The sequence below is a fragment of the Chelon labrosus genome (assembly GCF_963514085.1).
Source record: "Chelon labrosus genome assembly, chromosome: 20".
NCBI lineage: Eukaryota > Metazoa > Chordata > Actinopteri > Mugiliformes > Mugilidae > Chelon > Chelon labrosus.
In genome coordinates this window covers 13,894,265-13,913,537 of record NC_140353.1, presented here as the reverse complement: position 1 = coordinate 13,913,537, position 19,273 = coordinate 13,894,265, and the positions used below count along the sequence as shown (strand labels likewise).

The window sequence follows — 19,273 nt, the reverse complement described above, 5'->3', positions numbered from 1 at the left end:
TTATTGTGTGTTTAGGATTGTTGAACACTATTCTGCTGTTAACGGCTGTTGTTATTGGGATTTACTGTAAGTACATCCAATAAAAGAAAGTGGCTCTATTTCACTTGTTAAGAATCAGATTTGAATACACAGTCCTGAACAACTAATCAGCTATGAGCTACAGTTGTAATTCCCTTTTTATATCCGCTGATGTGAACTTGGTTTCTGAATAAATGACGGCCCGCATTTATTTTAATCCCAGGTGGCAAAATCATTGAAGAATCTTCTCCCCAACCAATAAAAGCACAAGCTCTCATCATGGAGGTGAGGCAACTTCAGTTAAAGCATAGTGAAGCTGTTGAAGCTCAGGCAGAGGCCCAACAAGCATTAGACCAAGAGCTCAGGAGCCACCAGCAACTGAAACTACAACTAGAGCAAACCAAGACTCTCTGCGACGGCCTGCAGATGCAGCTTGAGGCACTGCAGGCGGAGAGAGCAACGCTGCAGTCAAATTCATCAGACCTTTGTGAGCCCTTTAAATTAATTTTTCACAGAATTTTGGAATCTTTTCATCTTGTTGTGACTTCAACAAGCTTTCTCTGTTGACAGTGCAAAGTTGTGGACGGTGCTTGCCAGGATGGGTTTTATTAAACACATCGTGTTACTACTATGCCAGATCAGCATCCGGAATGGTAAAGAACTGGACAGAGAGCAGAGCAGACTGCATCAGCCGTGGGTCCGACCTGGCTGTGATTGATAGCTGGGAGGAGCAGGTGAGTCAAGTGTGCAGTCAACGAAGAACACTGAAGATGGTCAATGTAGTAGCATGGCACAAGCTGCAGAAATCAAACTGTGTCCCCATGCGGTAAAGGTACTTTTTTGCTTTCCACGTGATGCATAGAAAATAAGATAAAATAAAAAAAATGTAAAGTGCGGTGTTCTTAAACTTCCTTTTAGGTAAATCTTTTTGAGTATCTACCCAAAGTGGATCCTAGCTTTCGACCGTGGATCAGTGGTGGAGTCTGGATTGGCCTTACTGATGTCCAAAGAAAGGGGACTTGGGTTTGGGTAAATAATGTGACCCTGCTGAATGAAGGGTAAGAGCTTTCAAAGTTCCTATACTCATTTTAAATAAAAGTTTGAAGACGGAGAATCAGTCAGTCTGGAACAAGTTGAGTCTTTAAATCGGTTCTCAACAAAATGAAACATTCTTAAATGGGGGTCAATACTCTTTCAATTTTTTTTTTCTAGATGGACAGAACCAGGCTAGTGGTTTTTCTATGCATGCAGACTTTATGCCAAGCTAACTGCCTCTAGGCTTTTTATTAAGGACACAGTGGAACTGATCTTCTGCTTGTCCTTGTAGACAGTTCTCTGAATAAACTCAAACTTAGACCACAAGTTAAAGCTTCCTGTGCACCTGCTGCGTAATATTTGACAGACAAAATCTCCCGTTTCACTTCTTTGCCTCAGACGATTACCATTTGATGCATTTGGAGTATAACTTCAACCTTACTTTAGGTACTGGACACACGGGAAGCCCTACAACTACGAAATACAGGGTGCAGACTGTGGAGCAATTTTGAACAGAGGCACCCCAAGGGGAACGTGGTTTGACGGAATCTGCGAAGTGAACAGGGAATGGTTATGTGAAAGGGAACCCAACTAACTGTGGAATGTCTGGTGGCCCATATTCAGTAGTTTGAGCGTTAAACATGAGGAGGGAAGAAGAAAACAGTCTTGTTTCGTAGCAAATGTATTTGCTTATTTAAAGTATCCTTTCTTTATGAATAAATACGTGAAATGTAAACTGTGGTGGTTCTGTTTTGCGTTATTAGAAAGCCCCAGGGATCCGACAACTGATTTAATTTGTTTTTACTGAATCCAGTATCAATGATAAGAGATCACCCCACTTATATTGTACTTCCTTGTTTGACATCATTGAACATTATTTTTTTTTTGTAGTGTAGCTTAAGAGGATATGTCTTTAGTTTTTATTACTCTTTAACAACTTGCTTTATGCATATATTGTCATATTTAGTAGCATGGGAGGGAGGACACAACTGCAAGGCACAGTCCAGAGACGTGGGCTGAGCAACTCAAAGTAAAAGTACTTACAAAAAGCAGGAACAGAAGACGTTGCAGAGTAGGCAGGTAAAATCCAAAAACAAAAGCAAGACAAAAGCTCTGGAAACCAGGAATCACTAGAAGCTGAATCGAAACACTAAGAAAACCCACCGGGGTCAGAGCACAGGATACAGGAAAATCCACAGATGACTTGACAGGGTGAGCAAAACGAGAAAATTTAACAGACAATTTGACAAAGAAGACAGAGAAAGGCAGGATTATATATAAACATGGGCAGAAGGGTTGAGGAGACCACTGACTGTAAATATTAGGAGAGACACAGGTGAAACTACTGAGACACAAGAAGAAACCAGTGAAATAACCTCAGGGGGAACTTCACAGGAAGTAAAGCAGGACAAGAAACACAAGTGAAGGAGCTTAGAAAGTAAAAACAGGAAACACAAAGAAACCACAGAGGTACCACAAACACAAGATCAACACAGAAAATATTCAAAAGTCCAATACAAAACTATGCACAGCAGAATATTCTCCTGAATAACCTCAAAGGTCTGCCTTTTGGCCAGGGGCAGGAGGGCTGTCTGCATCAGCTGTGTGCTTGGCCAGCAAGTGGTATTTGAGACTGGCTGTCCTCTGGTGGTTATGTAATTCAAATAAACAGTAAATGCTAATAACTTGTCTGGTCGAGAGAACGATCCAGCAGCGCTTTCAAGCTGAACTTGAGGTTTGTTTATGCTTGCCATCCGCAGTGTTACTGCTGCATAGCTTCCCTTATTTCCCAAAGTATGGGATACATGTATATATTATGGGGGCAGCTGTGGCTCAGTGGGTAAGGCAGGTTGTCCACAAACCAGAGGGTTAACCGGTTTGATCCCCGGAATATGCCACATGCCGAAGTGTCCTTGAGCAAGGCACTGAACCCCCAGTTGCTCCCAGTGCAGTGGCACTGGTATGTGAATGTGTGTGTGCTTGTGTGAGCAAATGGGTCGATGTGTCTGTGACTGTAAAGCGCTTTGAGTACCAATAGGTAGAAAAGCTGTATAAAAACAAGGCCATTTACCATTTACCATTATATATATTTGTATATAATATAAAATATTCACATGCATAACGAGTCTGCTAGACATGAGTATAAATGAGAATATAAGAACATTCAAGAAGGATATTATTCTAGGCAGTGTGATGTTAGTCATTAACAGCAAAGAGAAAGAGGTTAGATCATGCTGTCTTCAAAACCTCAGTGTGTGAGAAGTGGAGGCCACCAAGAGGCCTCTGGAGGAATTAAACAGCTGTTGCATACAAGTCACAACTTCATGAAGAAAGGGGAAAAAACACCACTTAAAAAAAACTCCCATCTCCTTATGACTAGTGCAGTCAACACTGTGTAAAATAAAAACACCTTCCCCAGCCTTACGTTCTAGCTTTTTGAAGAAATCACATGAAGACGTGCTTAACATCAGTTTAGCAAAGTTCAGCCAGCTGTCAAGGGAGAGGACTTCAACGGCACAGAAATGTGAACGTCCCAGATTGGCCAAGTCAGCATCCAGACCTCAGTTCAAATAAAAAATTGCAGCTGACAGATATTATGGACACGAGGTGGAACAACGGTGAGGGCTGCAGTATAAACTCTCAGTGCCGTGTTAATTAAGGATGATAACTGATGGCTGTTTGTTCATTCAAAGCTACTGGATAGATGGAGGACCAAATAACCAAATACTTGGGAAAACACTGGATATGTGAAGATCGAGGCCAATTATCAAGCTGAATCAGATAGTACCCCTGAAACAATATTCCTATTGAAAAATAAGTAAACCCTTATCCTCATAAGTCTCAAATGTCTGCTGTTACTGAGGATACACAACACTGTCGTTGTCAGAAAATGCCAGGTCTGAAATGTTCTTTTTTTTTTTTTTTTTTTTTTTTTTTCTGGCTCATATTTCCTTCTGGTAAAATTTGTGCAATCTCTCTTTGATTGTCAACACATGCAATCTGACAACAGCAGTTGCAAGAGCGAAGTCTTCCTCTTTTAGGTCCTGTGATGAAATTTTTCGAGTTCATGGAGACTTTTTTTGCAACAGACAAAATCTCCTCTTCGGCTAAATTTGCAGGGGCAACCAGTATAAAATGGGATTTAGTTTGAAATCCCCACTGCTTGCGGATGACTTTCCTTGCAGTGGAGGTATCTGTTTACGGATGTCGTGGCTCTAAATCTAAAAACAGCCTTTTATTCTGAAGGCTGTGGAGAGAGCTTTATGTACTGGCATGATGAAACCACACACCTCACTCCTTAAATTACTACCACCTAATCTGGAACCCCTGAGATTTATGGATTTGAAAGCGTGATACCTGTAGGTTTTTACAGCACTTTTACAGTACCTTTTCCATGAGACAGATCATTTAAGTCATTTAAATTATGCTTCTTAATTAAAAAAAAACAAAAAAACAATGAGGATGTCCCGGAGCAACAGCATCCACATCTTAAGCTGATGAACTGTGATACGACTGCTACACCCATAGTAAGTCTGCCGCTTGTGGATATAAAAGAGGAGGCAAAAAGATCAGTGGGCAGTGACAGCGAGCTTGCACTTATGGAGAATACACAGAGGAAGACAAATGAAGAGAAAGACGGAGGTTTACGACATGTCTATAAAATCTTTGGACGAGGTATGAGTTTTATTCTCCAGTGTCTGATACGTGTAGTCAGTGGTATTTAAATGAGTTGCTGGTCAGGTAAAGGTAAAACATATTTTCATATTTTCAGTGGACTATACAAATTTTATTGGTTACAGATAGTAACCAATAAAAGGCTTTGTTTAAATGTTACACTGCTAAATTTTTGAGATTATTTTCAATGTTTTGACTTTAAGCTTAATTTCTATTTTGCTTCAGTTTCACTGATATTTGTAAGACTGACTTAGAAGTAGCTAATTCAGAAAATATGAGGAACGGAAACCTTTAACGATAAGAAATGACAACATTTACATTCAAAAATCACAGGTGGGCCCACTTTTACCAACTACCGACTGGTTACGGTGTGTCTGGCCCTGCTGAACGCCGCCTTGTTCACAGCCGCTCTTGTTATTGGAATTAACTGTGAGTACGGCAAAGTTTCATTTCCGTCTTTCACGTTCGGAACTGACGGTTTTTATTGTGCTGACTTTACAATTATTTCATCATCCCTCTGATTCACTGAGTTACCAAATAGAGTAAATGCATGGGAACAGTTGTTCACCGTTAGACATGCATGGACTTATATGTATACAGTGAAAAGTCTGTCCATCCTTGTTAAACTAGCAGGTTTTTGTAATGGGAATAAAAAAACACTAGGACACGTCACAACAGAACATTTATATCTTTATTTTACAGATTACAATGCCACTGAAAACCACTTTGACACTTTTCAGAGAAATAAAAGAGTAAAACTGTTTTGCATGACTTAATACTGAGTTGACGCAGCCTTTGATTATATTGCATTAATCCCTTTTTTGATTAGGATGTGTGCTTTGGATTACTGTCATGCTGAAAGTTCATGATTTCCTCCATCCTCCATCAGTAAAAGCCCAAGTACAATCTGAAGAAAAGCAGCCCCATGGTATTTGTTTGCCATCATACATACTGTACATTTAACAATATTGGACAAAACGTTTAGCCAGGCTTAGATGAGTTTTTCACCAGAAACAGCTTGCAGCTTCCAGTACTTGAGAGAAAGAGCTGCAGCTCCTTCAATGTACCCTCTTGACAGCCTCCCTGACCAGTATCTCCAACACGTTACTGTGTTCCATCTCTCTTAAGCTTAAACCTTTTGACAATAAGATCAAATGATGCTTCACGGGCTCTTTGGGTCTTGTAGTAGCCTTATATATATGGAGAGACATATTTGGAGTAAATCCGAGGGATGTCAGGGGAAGACAGGTGTGTGTACTATTTCATATGAACTTTTGTCAGTATAAAAACAACTTTTGAGGAAGTATAAATTGTAAATGGTCTTCTGCAACATTGCGTTCAGGTGCCAGAGTCAAAGAGGGCTCCATCCACGTTACCCACTCAGCTGCGACACAGCTCACCAGCGAGCTCGACTATCTTCTTAGCAACCACAGCGATGTGATCCAAGCTGAAGAGGAGGCCAACAGTACTTTGGAGAACGCACGTAAAAACCACGCACAACTAAAGGTGAAGATTGAGCAGCAGAAGACCATCAATGAAGGTTATCAGAGACAGATTGAGGTGCTGCAAAAAGAGAAGACATCCTTGCAGTCCAATGTATCGTCTTTGGGTGAGACAGAGTTTTAATTTGTTAACTTACAAAACAGCGAAGCACCCGACGTGACACAACTTTTGTTTTTTTCAGAGGGGACTTGTGGCAGGTGTCCCTCTGGATGGATTCCTTTCAACTCATCCTGCTATTTATTTTCTTCTTCTGCTGTCAAAAAGAACTGGCAGGGCAGCAGAGAAGACTGCATTGGCCGTGGGTCAGATCTGGTTGTGATTGATAACGAGGAGGAACAGGTGGGTTGAATAAAAGTGTAAAGAGTGTGCCAATAAGATGTATTTATACTTGACCCAGTGAAGATGTCTACACTTTGTGTTCTTAAACAGAAATTTGTGAGTGTCATCATTGAGAACAGGAGCAGAGAACGTGGCGTCTGGGGTTTCTGGATTGGTCTCACAGATGCAGTCACAGAAGGGACATGGATGTGGATTAATAACGTCACTGAGGCGGAACAACGGTGAGGGCTGCAGCATTAACTCATAGTGCTGTATTAATTGTGAGTCTTAATTGACGGCTGTTTGATTTTTCAAAGGTACTGGAAGGAGGGAGAACCGAATGACATGGGTGATGGGGAGGACTGTGCATTTGCAGTTGCTAGTCCTTCTAATCCCTGGAAGACCCGCAACGATGCCCCTTGCAGCCAGCATCAGGGACACTGGATATGTGAACAGACATCAAGCTGAATCAGGAAGCACATCTGAAGCACACACAAGCAGATGGTGGTGGCGCTTAAGAAATAAAACCTTTAAGACTGGTCTGCTGTCTCTACTACTTGCCACTCCATATCGAAGTTGGCACCTTATATAGAACCCCTGATTTTGAATTTATGTTTGTTTTTACGTGATAAATGTATTATTGTAACTGATTAGAATTTGATGTACAAGCCTGATTGATACTGTAGATATAATTGATGAGAATACCTGAGGAGTTAATCATAGTTTAAGAACATGGTGTGATAATTACTGTTACAAAATGTATAGTAGTTAAGAGTGTGTTCTGCTTAATGTAGCTTACTAACCACAGAATATTCCAGGCCGTGCAGGAACAGAAGAATGTCAATAACAGATAAAGGAAGGGGATGCAGCAGGTCGAGATGATCCAACGCTAGATTAACCACACGTCCATATCAGGGAAGAGAATGTGTTCTTTGTTAAGGCTGTTTTGTGCAGGCACTCACTCGAGGAGATGGAGCGTGGATGGAGTCAGATGTTATGGGCGTCAGTGGCAGGTGAAGAGGAGAGACGGAGTCAGATTACGAGCCAACCAGAAGACGACACACCCAAGTTCGCCTGCATCCTACACAACTTTCTGTAGTAGTATATTAGGTAATCAGACTTCATGAACTGACACGACTTTGTTGTTTGTCAGGGACAGGAAGATTTGGCCCAGAGCTCTGTAAGCTTATTTCTTTGTGTTGCTTTTAATAAATTACTCAAACGGAGAAATAGAAGCGTGCAGTGTCGTCCATTAAACGAACGCGCGGAGAAGAGGAACGAGGTCAAAAGGGATTGTAAACGGTCTTCTCCAACAATACCTATCCACATAGGTGAGTTGTGTGTGAGCTGAGTTGTGATCTTTTCACTTCAGCAGCAAAGACTTTTGTTTTGTTTTGTAAATTCTTGTCAATAAAAAGCCAGATCACACTGACCATGATTCCATTCATAGAAGCAAAAAATAGGGAAAACATCTGAGGTGATGAATACTTATTTTAGGCACTGTAAACAACGTAAATGTCCTGGAGTGACCTAGTCAGTGTCCATCGCTTCCATAAGCCTATTGTGAAAATGTTTCTTTAGACTAAAGGATGTACAGAAGAATAGTCTGGACAGACATGGAGGTAGACTGCAACGTCACTGGTTGCCATGTTTTCCTTAAATTATTATGCTTTAACTGCCAAGTGGAGTCCTGCAGAATAACATGAAACTGAACATATACAGTACAACTGCCATTTTACACCGATCAGCCACAACATTAAAACCACTGACAGGAGAAGTAAATAACACTGACCATCTTGTGACAATGTTATGCTGAGAAACTTGTGGACCAGGCATTGGTGTGGATGTTACTTAGACACGTACCACCCACCTAGACCTGACCAGGCACCCCCAACCCAAAATAATGACACTCCTCGATGGCAGCTGCCACCCCCAGCAGGATGCAACCTGAGACAGACACACACACAAAAACATTAAGAACAGCACAAGGTGTTGACCTGGGCTCCAAATTCACTAAATCCCAAACTGATCAAGTATCTGTGGGATATCTGTGCACTGGAACAAGTCTGATCCATGGACTCTGATCTCCCCTCAACCCATAGGGCCCAAAAGTCCCCACTAACAACACCCTGTTGTCACCAGAGGATACCCTCAGAAGGCCCATGTCCATTCTCTGATGAGTTATGCCTGACCGTAAATTCATAGTAAAACTATGAACATGACTATTTTCACAGCCTACACAAAAGATCTTTCAAATTACTGTTCAGTGAAATAAAGATGATTTAGAAATCACTCGAGTGTTTTCCTACTGCATGATAATTGTTTTCATCACTGAAGGGCATCGACTATTATCTAGGCCTCCACTTGAATGCATGCCTAAATTCTTTCTGAAGTGTCAGCATATTCACATCCTGCGTACACAACAAGGATCCAGCAGAGGAAAGTGAATGTAATACACTAGAAAGTAATAGTTCCACTTCTCTTTTTCAACAGAAAAGATTTTTCTCCGGAACAAAATAATCTTGACAATTGTTGATGAGCTAAGCAAGTGTAGCTCGGATCACGAGACAACAGTGTCCTGGCAGATCGTCGCTCATGTTCTCTAGTTTATTGCTTATCCTAACTAATCAGCAAGAATGGAGGCGAACGATGGCCCAAGGTGTAATTTCGATGGCGGATTTAACACACTGATTTCTGAAGAGGACTTTCACAACGAGGAGCATCCTTCCTACCGCAGGTTTAACAGATTCCGTCGACATGGTAGCATAATTTAAATGTTTGTTAAACACATTTCATGAAAAGACTTGATTATTATCAGTTACTGCTAAGTGGAAGGTGTGCTCGGCTCTAACAGGTTTTCCTGCTCATAAATTAAGCCAATAACAGAACCTCTAAAATGTAAATAACAATAACATAGCAATCCACTGTTGCTGCAGTTTAATGTAGTTCCTGGCTGTTGATGTTGATTTATGATCTTTCTGTCCAGTGCCCATGTTCAGTATGACATCTGGGAAATGCTGCAGAATGGCTGCAGCGATGTTGGCGCTTCTTGCGGTCGTTTTACTGATAGTCGTCATCAGCCTGGGAGCCTATTGTAAGTAAATGCTACATGGTTCAATAATCGAGTGAATCTAGTTTCTTTATTCCTAGAGCCTCATTTATTATCCTGAAACTGAGTATTTTTGCTTGAAAGTTGACTTAATTCATTAATTGTTTATTAAAATAGTTGCTAGATTATTTTGAATTGGTGATAATTAACTGACAGATTGTTTTTTGCTTTAGCCAGATGTATTTCATTTACAGTGTCATAAATGAATGAATGAATTTCTAATGGGAAAATTAGCAAATTAGAACATTTCTACTTAAAAACAAAACAAAAAAAAAATGAGTTAAATGATTATATAATTCAAAATTAAATTCATCTAGAGACAGAATGAACTACCACTGTGCTTATGTTGGACCTTTAGGGCTATGGTATGTAAAGGCAATTCTGATTGGTTGCTGACCCACCAATCAGAGGCCTCCTACCATGGTTACCTACTTCTGGTTATGCAATGTCATGTACATAGCTTTTCTCAAGATATTGAAGTCCCTGCTGCCTACAACCCTAGCTCCCTAAATGCTGGTTAATAAAGTCTAGAGTCAACAGCAACATGGAGGGGGCGTGGCTTGACAAAGAGTCAGTTAGCTAATGGTTTATTTTCTACCTCTGATGAAATAGACTTCTGTTTTCTAGATATAGAAGTCAAATGATCATATTTTTGTTAAAATTAAATGCATCTCGAGACTTTTGTGTTAATAGTATGTAAAGGCAATTCGTAATATTCCTGTGCAATTATAGAAAACAATCGAAAGGCTTTTTCATTGTTGATTATCTGGCAAGGATTTCATCACTTTTCCTTCCCCTTTTCCTCTGTTCATTCTCATTTGGAAGATTTAGATCAGCAACATAAGAATAAGCTCAGACAGTATTTTGATTGGGAAAATACAAATACTAATGATGAGAAAAACACAAGAGACAAAATATAAAGATTTCTTTGTTTCAGTGGCACTGTTTGCTCTCCACTTACAGACAACAAACTCACGGACACCCACCTCACACTTGATGATACAGAGCGCATCAGCGAAGAGCTGTCCAGACTCCAGGAATCTTACAAGGCTGCAGTGGAAAACATAAAGGGCGCCAAAAAGCAGCTGGACAGTGAGATGGGTCGCCAGAAACAAACCAACTGGGAGTATGAGCACCAGACAAAAAGAAGCACCGAGTACAAAGCGAGGATCGATAAAATGACAGCGGACATCGCAGCACTGAGATCACACTTACCAATGATCCGTGAGACATCTGTTACTGTATAATCAAAAATGTTTTTTATGGTTTTATATACTGATGCAATTTTCTGTGGCAACAGATGGTGGCTGCAGACAGTGTCCACCAGGATGGATTTTGATGAACTCCATCTGTTACTACTTCTCTTTCTCAAACGTCGCTGGTGGCTACAGTACATGGCAAAATGCCCGAAACTTCTGCCACGTCTACGGAGGAGATCTTGCAGTCATAGACACCACAGACAAAGAAGTTAGTTAATATTTCTGTGCAACGTGTAGTATTTTAAAGTTGTTTTCAAAAAAGTGATTTGGTTCATGTTTTGTGTTCGCTAGAACGCCACTGTGACTCACTTGATAAATAATCGAGACCCCTCAAAGCACTTGGATGGCTTCTGGTTTGGACTGAGAGATTTTCATGAGGAAGGGACTTGGAAATGGCTGGATGGAACAGTGCTTGTTGAAGGGTAAGAGTTTAATGTACTGTACTTCACATTCTAAAAAATGTGTTTTTAGGGAAGGCAAGTAAGACTTGTAGCGCACTTTACCATGTATTCAAATAGTTCTTGGCATAAATGAGACATGAACAGCCAGAAATGTCTGGGAGCAGTAAAAAACTCCTGTATAGGAAGTAGACACAGTAATACAGTCCGGACTGTTGTGCACCAGTAAGACCCAATTACATGTTTTCAGGCTTTGACACACTCACTGGTTACAGCACTGACTTGAATGAGGACAACATGTACAATTACTGTCACTCAGGCCTATCGTTTGCTCCAGGTACTGGAACGATGGAGAACCAAACGATATTAACGACGAGGACTGTGCGGCAGTGTATCCCAGAGAAAACTTCTTCATGGCTTGGAACGATGTTGGATGTAAAGAAACAATGAAATGGATCTGTGAAAAGGCTCCAGCTTATATGAGTTGAAATTTCTTGCACTGGTGATTCTTACATACTCTTCATACTGTATGTGCATGTTATTATCGTACAAATCTCCGTGAGCAAAAACAAATAAACTGCTAACACATCAAATTCCCACAGTTAGCCTGTATAAGCAGTTATATAAGGGAAAGTGCACTGTATCCTACAAACATTGTTTTACATTATTACCAACATGCTTTTCCATATTGTCTGTTTATACACCAGCCTCCACTTATAGGTGCCCATAGAGGGAGTTGTAGTAATGGACGAACACATTAAGGAGCATGTTTATCTGCTTACAATTAAAATTATAGTGCGTTATAAAGAGGTTGTTGATAATTAAATTGCTTTATAAATGCTTAATAAATTCTCTGCTTTAATCAGAACTAAAGTCTCATGGCAGTATGGGGATTATATATATTATATATCATGTTTTTTTTTGTTGTTGTTGTTAATGGTGAGCATCAGAGCTCCTGGTAGGTGGATTTTTTTAGCATCCCACAGAACCAGGAAATGGAGGATAAAAACTGCCATGACTCAGTGAATAGATGATGTTATAAATATATGAATACAATGTGGCATAAACTCATATTCAATTTTCTTTTTATTATACATATATCTCACTTTACAACTTAATTAATGCCATCACTCGTATTTAATTTAATTTTCAGTGGTTCTGATGGCATATGCATTTACTCATTAAGTCATTTATTTTTTCTTCCATTGGTTTGTGATTATGGCACTCTCAGTCCTCCATACCTGGATGGCTCTTTCTGGCCCTAGTTAAGTTAACTAGGCGCTGACTGTAGAAAAACCATACAGACGTTATGCATCTTCTAAACTTACTCCAAACGTCCTCTTTCTTGCTAAGAAGTCATTGGGAATCCATTCTTTCTAAGAAAGAGGATGTAGGTTTTCCCCCAGATTTTTAAAAATAACCCTTTAATAGTTCCTCTCAGTCAGCTGGTGAAAAGCGTGCAATCAATCCAGATAAATAGTAGAGTATATTTGCATTTACTGGTTAAACCTCCATGTACTGTTCTGTACTTTATTCTCAGGATGTGCTTAGGATAGAGAATTATTTTGGACAGAATGTAGAACATTGAGCACAGTGTAATAATATGAGAACAAGGAGCCAAATGGCATAAAGCAGTGTTACAGAATCCCTTACTCTAACTCTGTTTATGCTGAAAATTATGTTACACATGCATCTGCCTTTGTACCATTTTACAGCCCCACATATGCATACAGAGGCATAACATCTATAAAGGGGCTGAAACACACACCCCTTATCGCTGGTACAAGCAGGAGCGACAAACAGATCAATAATCGCTGCTTGCAGAGGTAAAATGGAGAACTCACTGTCAAAGTCACAACGTAAAGAGGAAATGTCATTTGAACAAAACAGTTCTCAAGATTTCGGCACGGATTCGCTCCCACCTGGACAAGGTACGGCTCACTTTACAACATCTGCAGCTTCTTAACTATGTCATACTTCTTCTTTTACACCACCACTTTTTCTATCTTGAACATTTGAGTAGCTTTACCTCATTCTGTAACCTAGATCACAAATACATGTAAAAAATAAAAAAATCTACAAATATATCTTAATTTTAAACATCTGTACCGCATTTTTAAAGCTATACCCCGTGGTTTAAAACCAAAAATGTGACATTTTCAACTAATACGCCTTTGATTCCTCTGTAACCCTTATCGAAGGGGAAAAGTCACCATGGTAACATTCTTAATTTAATTTAGAGGAGAGATTTTAACAGAGAGAACATTTTCAAGGACTGTTTGCAGACAGAGATGGATCTGGGTTTCCACACCACCGACTGGTTATACTGAGTCTGGGCCTGCTGAATGCTCTTCTACTGATTGGTGCTGTTGTCACTGGGATTTACTGTAAGTATGCGCTGGCAGCCGATTTCCTTAATCTGATTTCGAGACCCTGTTTAGTGGGATTTGAATAACAGAGCTGAACTGACATTACACACTATCAAAATAAAAACGTTTTTTTTGTTAGAGTATTGTATTTGTATCTTAATGTGAACACAATGCTTTGAAACACACAGATAAAGTGAAATGCATAAAGCAAGTGAAGTAATACAGTATGTGCAACATGAAGCCTTGCTACAATACATCAAAAAGAATGGTACTAATATGGTTTTCATTAATTATTTCATTATTTGAGCAGCATGGCAGCGCAGTGGTTGTGCAATGTTGCCTCACATCAAGAAGTGTTCTGGGTTTGAACCTGCTGGCTAGCTGGCGCCTCTCTGTTTGCATTTTGTCCCTGTGTCTGCCAGTCCAAAGGCATGTATGTTAGATTAACTGGTGAATGGTTGTCTTTCTGCGATAGACTTGTGACCCATCCAGGGTATACCACGAATCTCTCCCACTTCCAGCTGGCTCAACATGCTGGTGTTCAGCATTTAAAGACAATACAAGTATTTGCTGGTAAACCAAAGTAATGAGAATTCTGACAATTTTGTCAAGTTGAGATATGAGATATTTCACAGGATAAGTGAAAACTTACACCTGTTGATGATTGGAAAAGTCAGGTATTCATCAAGAGTATGTAGGATTTATCCTCAGAGGACAATGATTTCTTCAGGCTATTATTGAGATGTTGCATTCTGGTGCAAGGTGGTGAACTTCAGCCCAGACCGCTAGTAAGGCTAAAAAGCCCCTTTATCTCATTCTTACTCTTATGCTTCAGGTGCTAAAGCCAAAGACCTTGAGATCCCTCTGTCAGACGCTACACCTCTCTCCGTTGAGCTGAACTATCTCCGCAACCACAGTGCTATCATCCGAGCTAAACTGGACGCCCAGGCAGCACTGGTGAAAGAGCGCAACAACCATGTGCAACTAAAGCTGCAAATAAAGCAGAAGAAAGCCTTCGCTGACACCATTCTGAGAAGAGTTGAAGCACTACAAATAGAGAAGACAAATCTCCAAACCAATAAAACCGCCTTAGGTAAGGCAGACCTCCAAACTTCTCCCCTGCATGAACCTGTTCGACTTTTGTGCAACCGGAAACGACATTTCAGAAATATATAAAATATGACGAAACGTTTTTTTCCAATCTCTCCTTACAACAGAGGAAAGCTGTGGCAGATGCCCACCAGGATGGAACCTTCTGAAATCATCTTGTTACTATTTTTCTCGCAATGACTTGGCTTCCAGAAAGAATTGGTCGGATAGCAGGGCAGACTGTATTAGCAAAAAGGCCGACCTACTTGTGATCAGTGGCTTGGAGGAGCAGGTGGGTCAAAAACACACACGTAAGGAAGCGTTATTGTCTCTGTAATGAAAAAGGCATTTCTATTTTTTTGGGAAATTCCAGGTTCTGTAAAGGATTTTATTTTCTTTGTTTGGACGTCTTGACATCTGATTTTCAAATGCTGTTAAGTACAATTACAGGTTTTGTTTCTCAAGTAGAGCATGTGGGAGGAATTTTCCTGATAATTATTTAAAAAGTTATTAATTTGCTTAATATGCTGTTTTTAGAATTAAAAGCAAATGGTTATAATCTATTCTCTTTTAATAACTATCTCTCAAATTAAAATTTCAATCAACCAAGTCTCAGCTCATTTAGTTGTCTGGTTTGCATCTAAATGAGCTGAAAGTCACTATATCTAGTTGATTATATGATATATATATATACGCATATAATATCCAAAGTCAACTGTAATGGGTGTATTTAATTAGATGGCATCAAGCTGGCAACATGAGTAAATGTACTGCATGTGGCATCATGTGAAAAAGTCAAAGGTTAAAAGGGTTAAAGGTTTTTGCAACCTGGACCTTATTTCTAGTATAAAATACGATCGTTTACTCACCCATATAACTTTTGTGTAATTTGTAGTCATTCGGGAGATATTTAGATCTGCATATATCCATATAGTGGGAGTGACTGGGGCACCGAAACGCAGCCTCTTATCTGCCGCGAAATTTGTTCATTTCACTAATATTTTGTTATAGTACGCTACTGCTGCGGTTTGTCCACAAGCTCAGAATCGGAAAAATATTCAGCCAGGCTGCAAAAGACTATCAGTAGCAAATTACAGGTAAACAAGCCGACTGTCGCGGGTATGCGCAGCGCTCAGAGATGACATCATCCAGGTCAGAAGACATCATCATCCGGGGTCTGTAGATTGACCTACAGACCCCGGATGATGATAACAGGTAACTCCGGACTCAACGGGGAATAGTACTAGCGTACGATAACAAAATATTGGTGAAATGAACGAGTTTCGCAGCAGATAAGAGGCTGCGTTTCGGTGCCCCAGTCACTCCCACTATATGGATATACGCAGCTCTAAAAATCTCCCGAACAACTACAAATTACACAAAAGTTATATGGGTGAGTAAACAATCGTATATTATGCCAGAAATAAGGTCCAGGTTGTAAAAAACAGTAGTTCCCCTTTAAGTTTAGGGAGCAAATACTTCTGTTCATTTCAGGCGGCATCACTCAGCAAAAGAATTGAAAATGAAGGGTTTGTTGGATAATACAGTATATTTATATATGACAAGAAACTTGAAATAAACAAGTTTTCCATGTCTGCTTCCTCACAGCAACTCATCAGTGACAACTTTGTGAGGCAGACCGGCGGCAGCTCCTGGTGGGAGAACGGATACTGGATGGGCCTCACTGATGTGGTGGCAGAGGGAACGTGGGTCTGGGTTAACAACGTGACCGAGAGCTCACCACTGTAAGCATCTCGCAGGCTGTCGCAGACTTGCTCTTTGTGACAACTTCATGGGGACAAAAAATAAATTCTTCTGTGACTCGTTTTGGTTTAGGTACTGGAGAAGTGGACAGCCTAGCCGCAGTGGACCTCAGACCGGGAACTGTGCCGCTTTACTTCACTACACGGACTCTATGAAGACGTGGTACAACGCAAACTGCAAGGACGATCTACTGAACTGGATCTGTGAGAAGGAGCTGAAGGAGACATGAAAACTCTTTAGTAGAAATGACAATAACGGCACGATAATAACAGTGATTATATGGAATTATAATAATAATGTCACAGAGTCTTTAAAATAAAGAAGCTGCAGGTTGACACACTACTACTCATGTTATGTATCATTAAGGTATATGTGGAAAGGCCACAGATGTCTACGCTGCAAATGTGGCGCAAAAGAGGATGTCTTTTTATGTTTTACAAGAAAATTGCTATTTCAAATGCAAATGTGCTAAACACCCAACTACAGAAGAAGTCACTGCATCTCTAGGAACAACAGCACGAGAAAAGAAACAGTAAAAGGCTCAGCTTGATTAAACTTCTCTAACTGTAACTGAATTACCAGTCTGATGAGTTGTATACGTGTGTTAAGATGGACAACATTTGACTGAATAAAATAAAAAGTGACCATTAAGGAATCGTTCTTCAAGTCTTCTAGTGAATGATTTTCAAACGAATGAGAAATCACGTCGTTCGGGGAATCAGAAAACGAAACTGCTCATCGTGTGTCCTGCAACCCCTGTAAATATTTAACAAGAGAACCCAGTTTTTCTGTTTGTAATGACACACGGGGCAATGTCCTGACAAATAATCTCTCCTGGACAACAGCGTTAGACGTTTCTCGTCTTAACAGTCACAATGGGGGACGGAGAAAATTCTGGTGGCATTTTTGAAGGCACGTATAACAAATTGATCTGTCAAGAGGATGTCAGGGTGGATGAGGAGCCTTTCTACTCAAACCAGGAGAGGCGACAAGGTATCGTAAATGATCAGGAAATTAACAATGACCTCCTTGATACACGGTGCCTGATTCTGAACCCGGTTAAATCCTTAATATGAATCTTCTATAAGTGAAGTACATGCTTTGAATTATTTATTTTAGTATGTAAACTCAGATACAAATGGGTGACACATTAAAAAGCTACATAAAATGTCTTAATAAGGACTTTAAAAGCACTTCCACTCATTCATCCATGTTTTCCTTTACTTCTATCAACACTCTGTATGTCGATTTCATTATATAGAATTGTTCCTGTGTTGTTTATGCATCTGATATCGATAGACCACTGTTCTCTGCAGTTTCCATGTCCAGACTGAGGCCCCTGTCCAGTGTGAATCATCACAAACGGCTTGCGGTGAGCCTGGCAGTGCTCGCCGCATTTCTGCTAGCAGTCAACATTGGCCTGGGAGTCTATTGTAAGTCACTGCTGACCCATAAAACACACGTAGCTTTACAATTTTGTCAAAAGAATTGCGGTGACATCAAGTTCGCAATGTTTAAGATCGATTCTTTTGAAAGGTTTGGACTTTTCGTGAGGTTAACAGAATAGAAATGTGACGTTTTGATTTACTTTCAAGCTGATATATAAACAACATCACTGACTCTTTGACTGTATGATGTATAGTGTTAATGGACCACATGTTTTCAGCCACAGCAGGCAACTGTTTAGATCCTTTGTCATCTAGGTCATGGTATGTTTAAACAAGGCTAAGACAAAGAGAACTGGACTTGTTGAGTTTGCAAACAGACGTTCGGTCCCTAAAAATGGAAGAAGACACTGAGATGAGTGTATGGCATTAATCTATATGTTGGCCAATAAATAACGAGAATTTCGAGTACGAAATATGGAAGGTTTGAAATCATTTAAAGACTCTTTATAGGAGCTTGTGAGTCAGTTGGTTGAGAGGCAGACATCCATAGCGTAAATATCTATGAGCAAGGCAAGCAGCCTCTTAAACTGCTCCCCCAGGCGCTGCAAAGTTCGCTGAAAACTGCTCCAAGTGGATGAGTTAAAAGCAGACAACACATTTCCCCACTGTGGATAAAATACTAAAAGGGAACAAGTTATGTATGTATTGCATGGACTCATATATTTAGTTGGGCTGTACATAATAAATGCACGTTTTCCGTTAACTGTACTGTAAAAAAAAAAAGTGATCTTAAAAAAATGTGTGTAATACTATGTCTTCACCACTTACAGACAACAAACTTAGGGATGGGAACCATCTAATAACGGACATTGGAAGTGAGATGGCCAAACTGCAGGCCAGTTACAACTCAGCGGTCCAAAGCAGGGACGAAGCCAAGAAACAGCTGGCAAAAGAGATGAGTCAGCAACAGATCACCAAGTGGGAGCTCGACCACCAGACCAGAAGAAACACGGACTACGAAAAGCGGGCTGACAAAATTCAAACAGACATTGCAGCGTTGAGATCCCACATACCAATGATTAGTGGGTTTTTAACATGTTGATTACGCTGTTGAATTCATAATTATTGCCGACAAGCTCATTGTGTTTCTTTTTCTTTTTTTTGGTAACAGAAGAGGGCTGCAGACACTGCTTACCAGGATGGACTTTCATGAACTCTGTGTGTTTGTACTTCGCCCTCTCTGATACCATTTCACGCAGAGCGTGGCAGGATGCCAGACAATTCTGCAAGAAGCAAGGAGGCGACCTGGCTACCATCGACAGCAGAGAGAAACACGTAAGATGATGAT

General features: G+C 40.2%; 3 protein-coding genes across 3 annotated transcripts; all 3 read left to right on the top strand.

The window, feature by feature from the left end:
* The first annotated feature begins 4,048 nt into the window (after positions 1 to 4,048).
* LOC311504982 (uncharacterized protein) lies at positions 4,049 to 7,819 on the top strand. The gene is made up of 6 exons (XM_084568348.1): positions 4,049 to 4,728; positions 5,062 to 5,157; positions 6,071 to 6,337; positions 6,413 to 6,570; positions 6,661 to 6,791; positions 6,867 to 7,819. The coding sequence occupies exons 1-6, from the start codon at positions 4,551 to 4,553 to the stop codon at positions 7,015 to 7,017; spliced, it is 981 nt and encodes a 326-aa protein (XP_084424474.1). The 5' UTR covers positions 4,049 to 4,550; the 3' UTR covers positions 7,018 to 7,819.
* Positions 7,820 to 10,419: 2,600 nt separating this feature from the next.
* On the top strand, positions 10,420 to 12,208 carry LOC311505187 (perlucin-like protein). Its single transcript, XM_084568615.1, has 4 exons — positions 10,420 to 10,882; positions 10,959 to 11,125; positions 11,209 to 11,339; positions 11,653 to 12,208. The coding sequence occupies exons 1-4, from the start codon at positions 10,756 to 10,758 to the stop codon at positions 11,801 to 11,803; spliced, it is 576 nt and encodes a 191-aa protein (XP_084424741.1). The 5' UTR covers positions 10,420 to 10,755; the 3' UTR covers positions 11,804 to 12,208.
* Positions 12,209 to 13,146: 938 nt separating this feature from the next.
* Positions 13,147 to 16,766, top strand: LOC311505116 (C-type lectin mosGCTL-7-like; the record flags this gene model as incomplete). Its single annotated transcript, XM_084568519.1, has 4 exons — positions 13,147 to 13,246; positions 14,520 to 14,662; positions 16,382 to 16,518; positions 16,610 to 16,766. The coding sequence occupies 4 exons, from the start codon at positions 13,147 to 13,149 to the stop codon at positions 16,764 to 16,766; spliced, it is 537 nt and encodes a 178-aa protein (XP_084424645.1).
* Positions 16,767 to 19,273: the final 2,507 nt, after the last annotated feature.

Coding starts and splice junctions, on each gene's coding strand:
- LOC311504982 (XM_084568348.1), top strand. CDS start 4,551: ATGAACTGTGATACGACTGCTACACCCATAGTAAGTCTGCCGCTTGTG. Junction 4,729..5,061: donor CTATAAAATCTTTGGACGAG/GTATGAGTTTTA, acceptor CAAAAATCACAG/GTGGGCCCACTTTTACCAAC. Junction 6,571..6,660: donor TTGATAACGAGGAGGAACAG/GTGGGTTGAATA, acceptor GTTCTTAAACAG/AAATTTGTGAGTGTCATCAT.
- LOC311505187 (XM_084568615.1), top strand. CDS start 10,756: ATGGGTCGCCAGAAACAAACCAACTGGGAGTATGAGCACCAGACAAAA. Junction 10,883..10,958: donor ATCACACTTACCAATGATCC/GTGAGACATCTG, acceptor CTGTGGCAACAG/ATGGTGGCTGCAGACAGTGT. Junction 11,126..11,208: donor TAGACACCACAGACAAAGAA/GTTAGTTAATAT, acceptor TGTGTTCGCTAG/AACGCCACTGTGACTCACTT.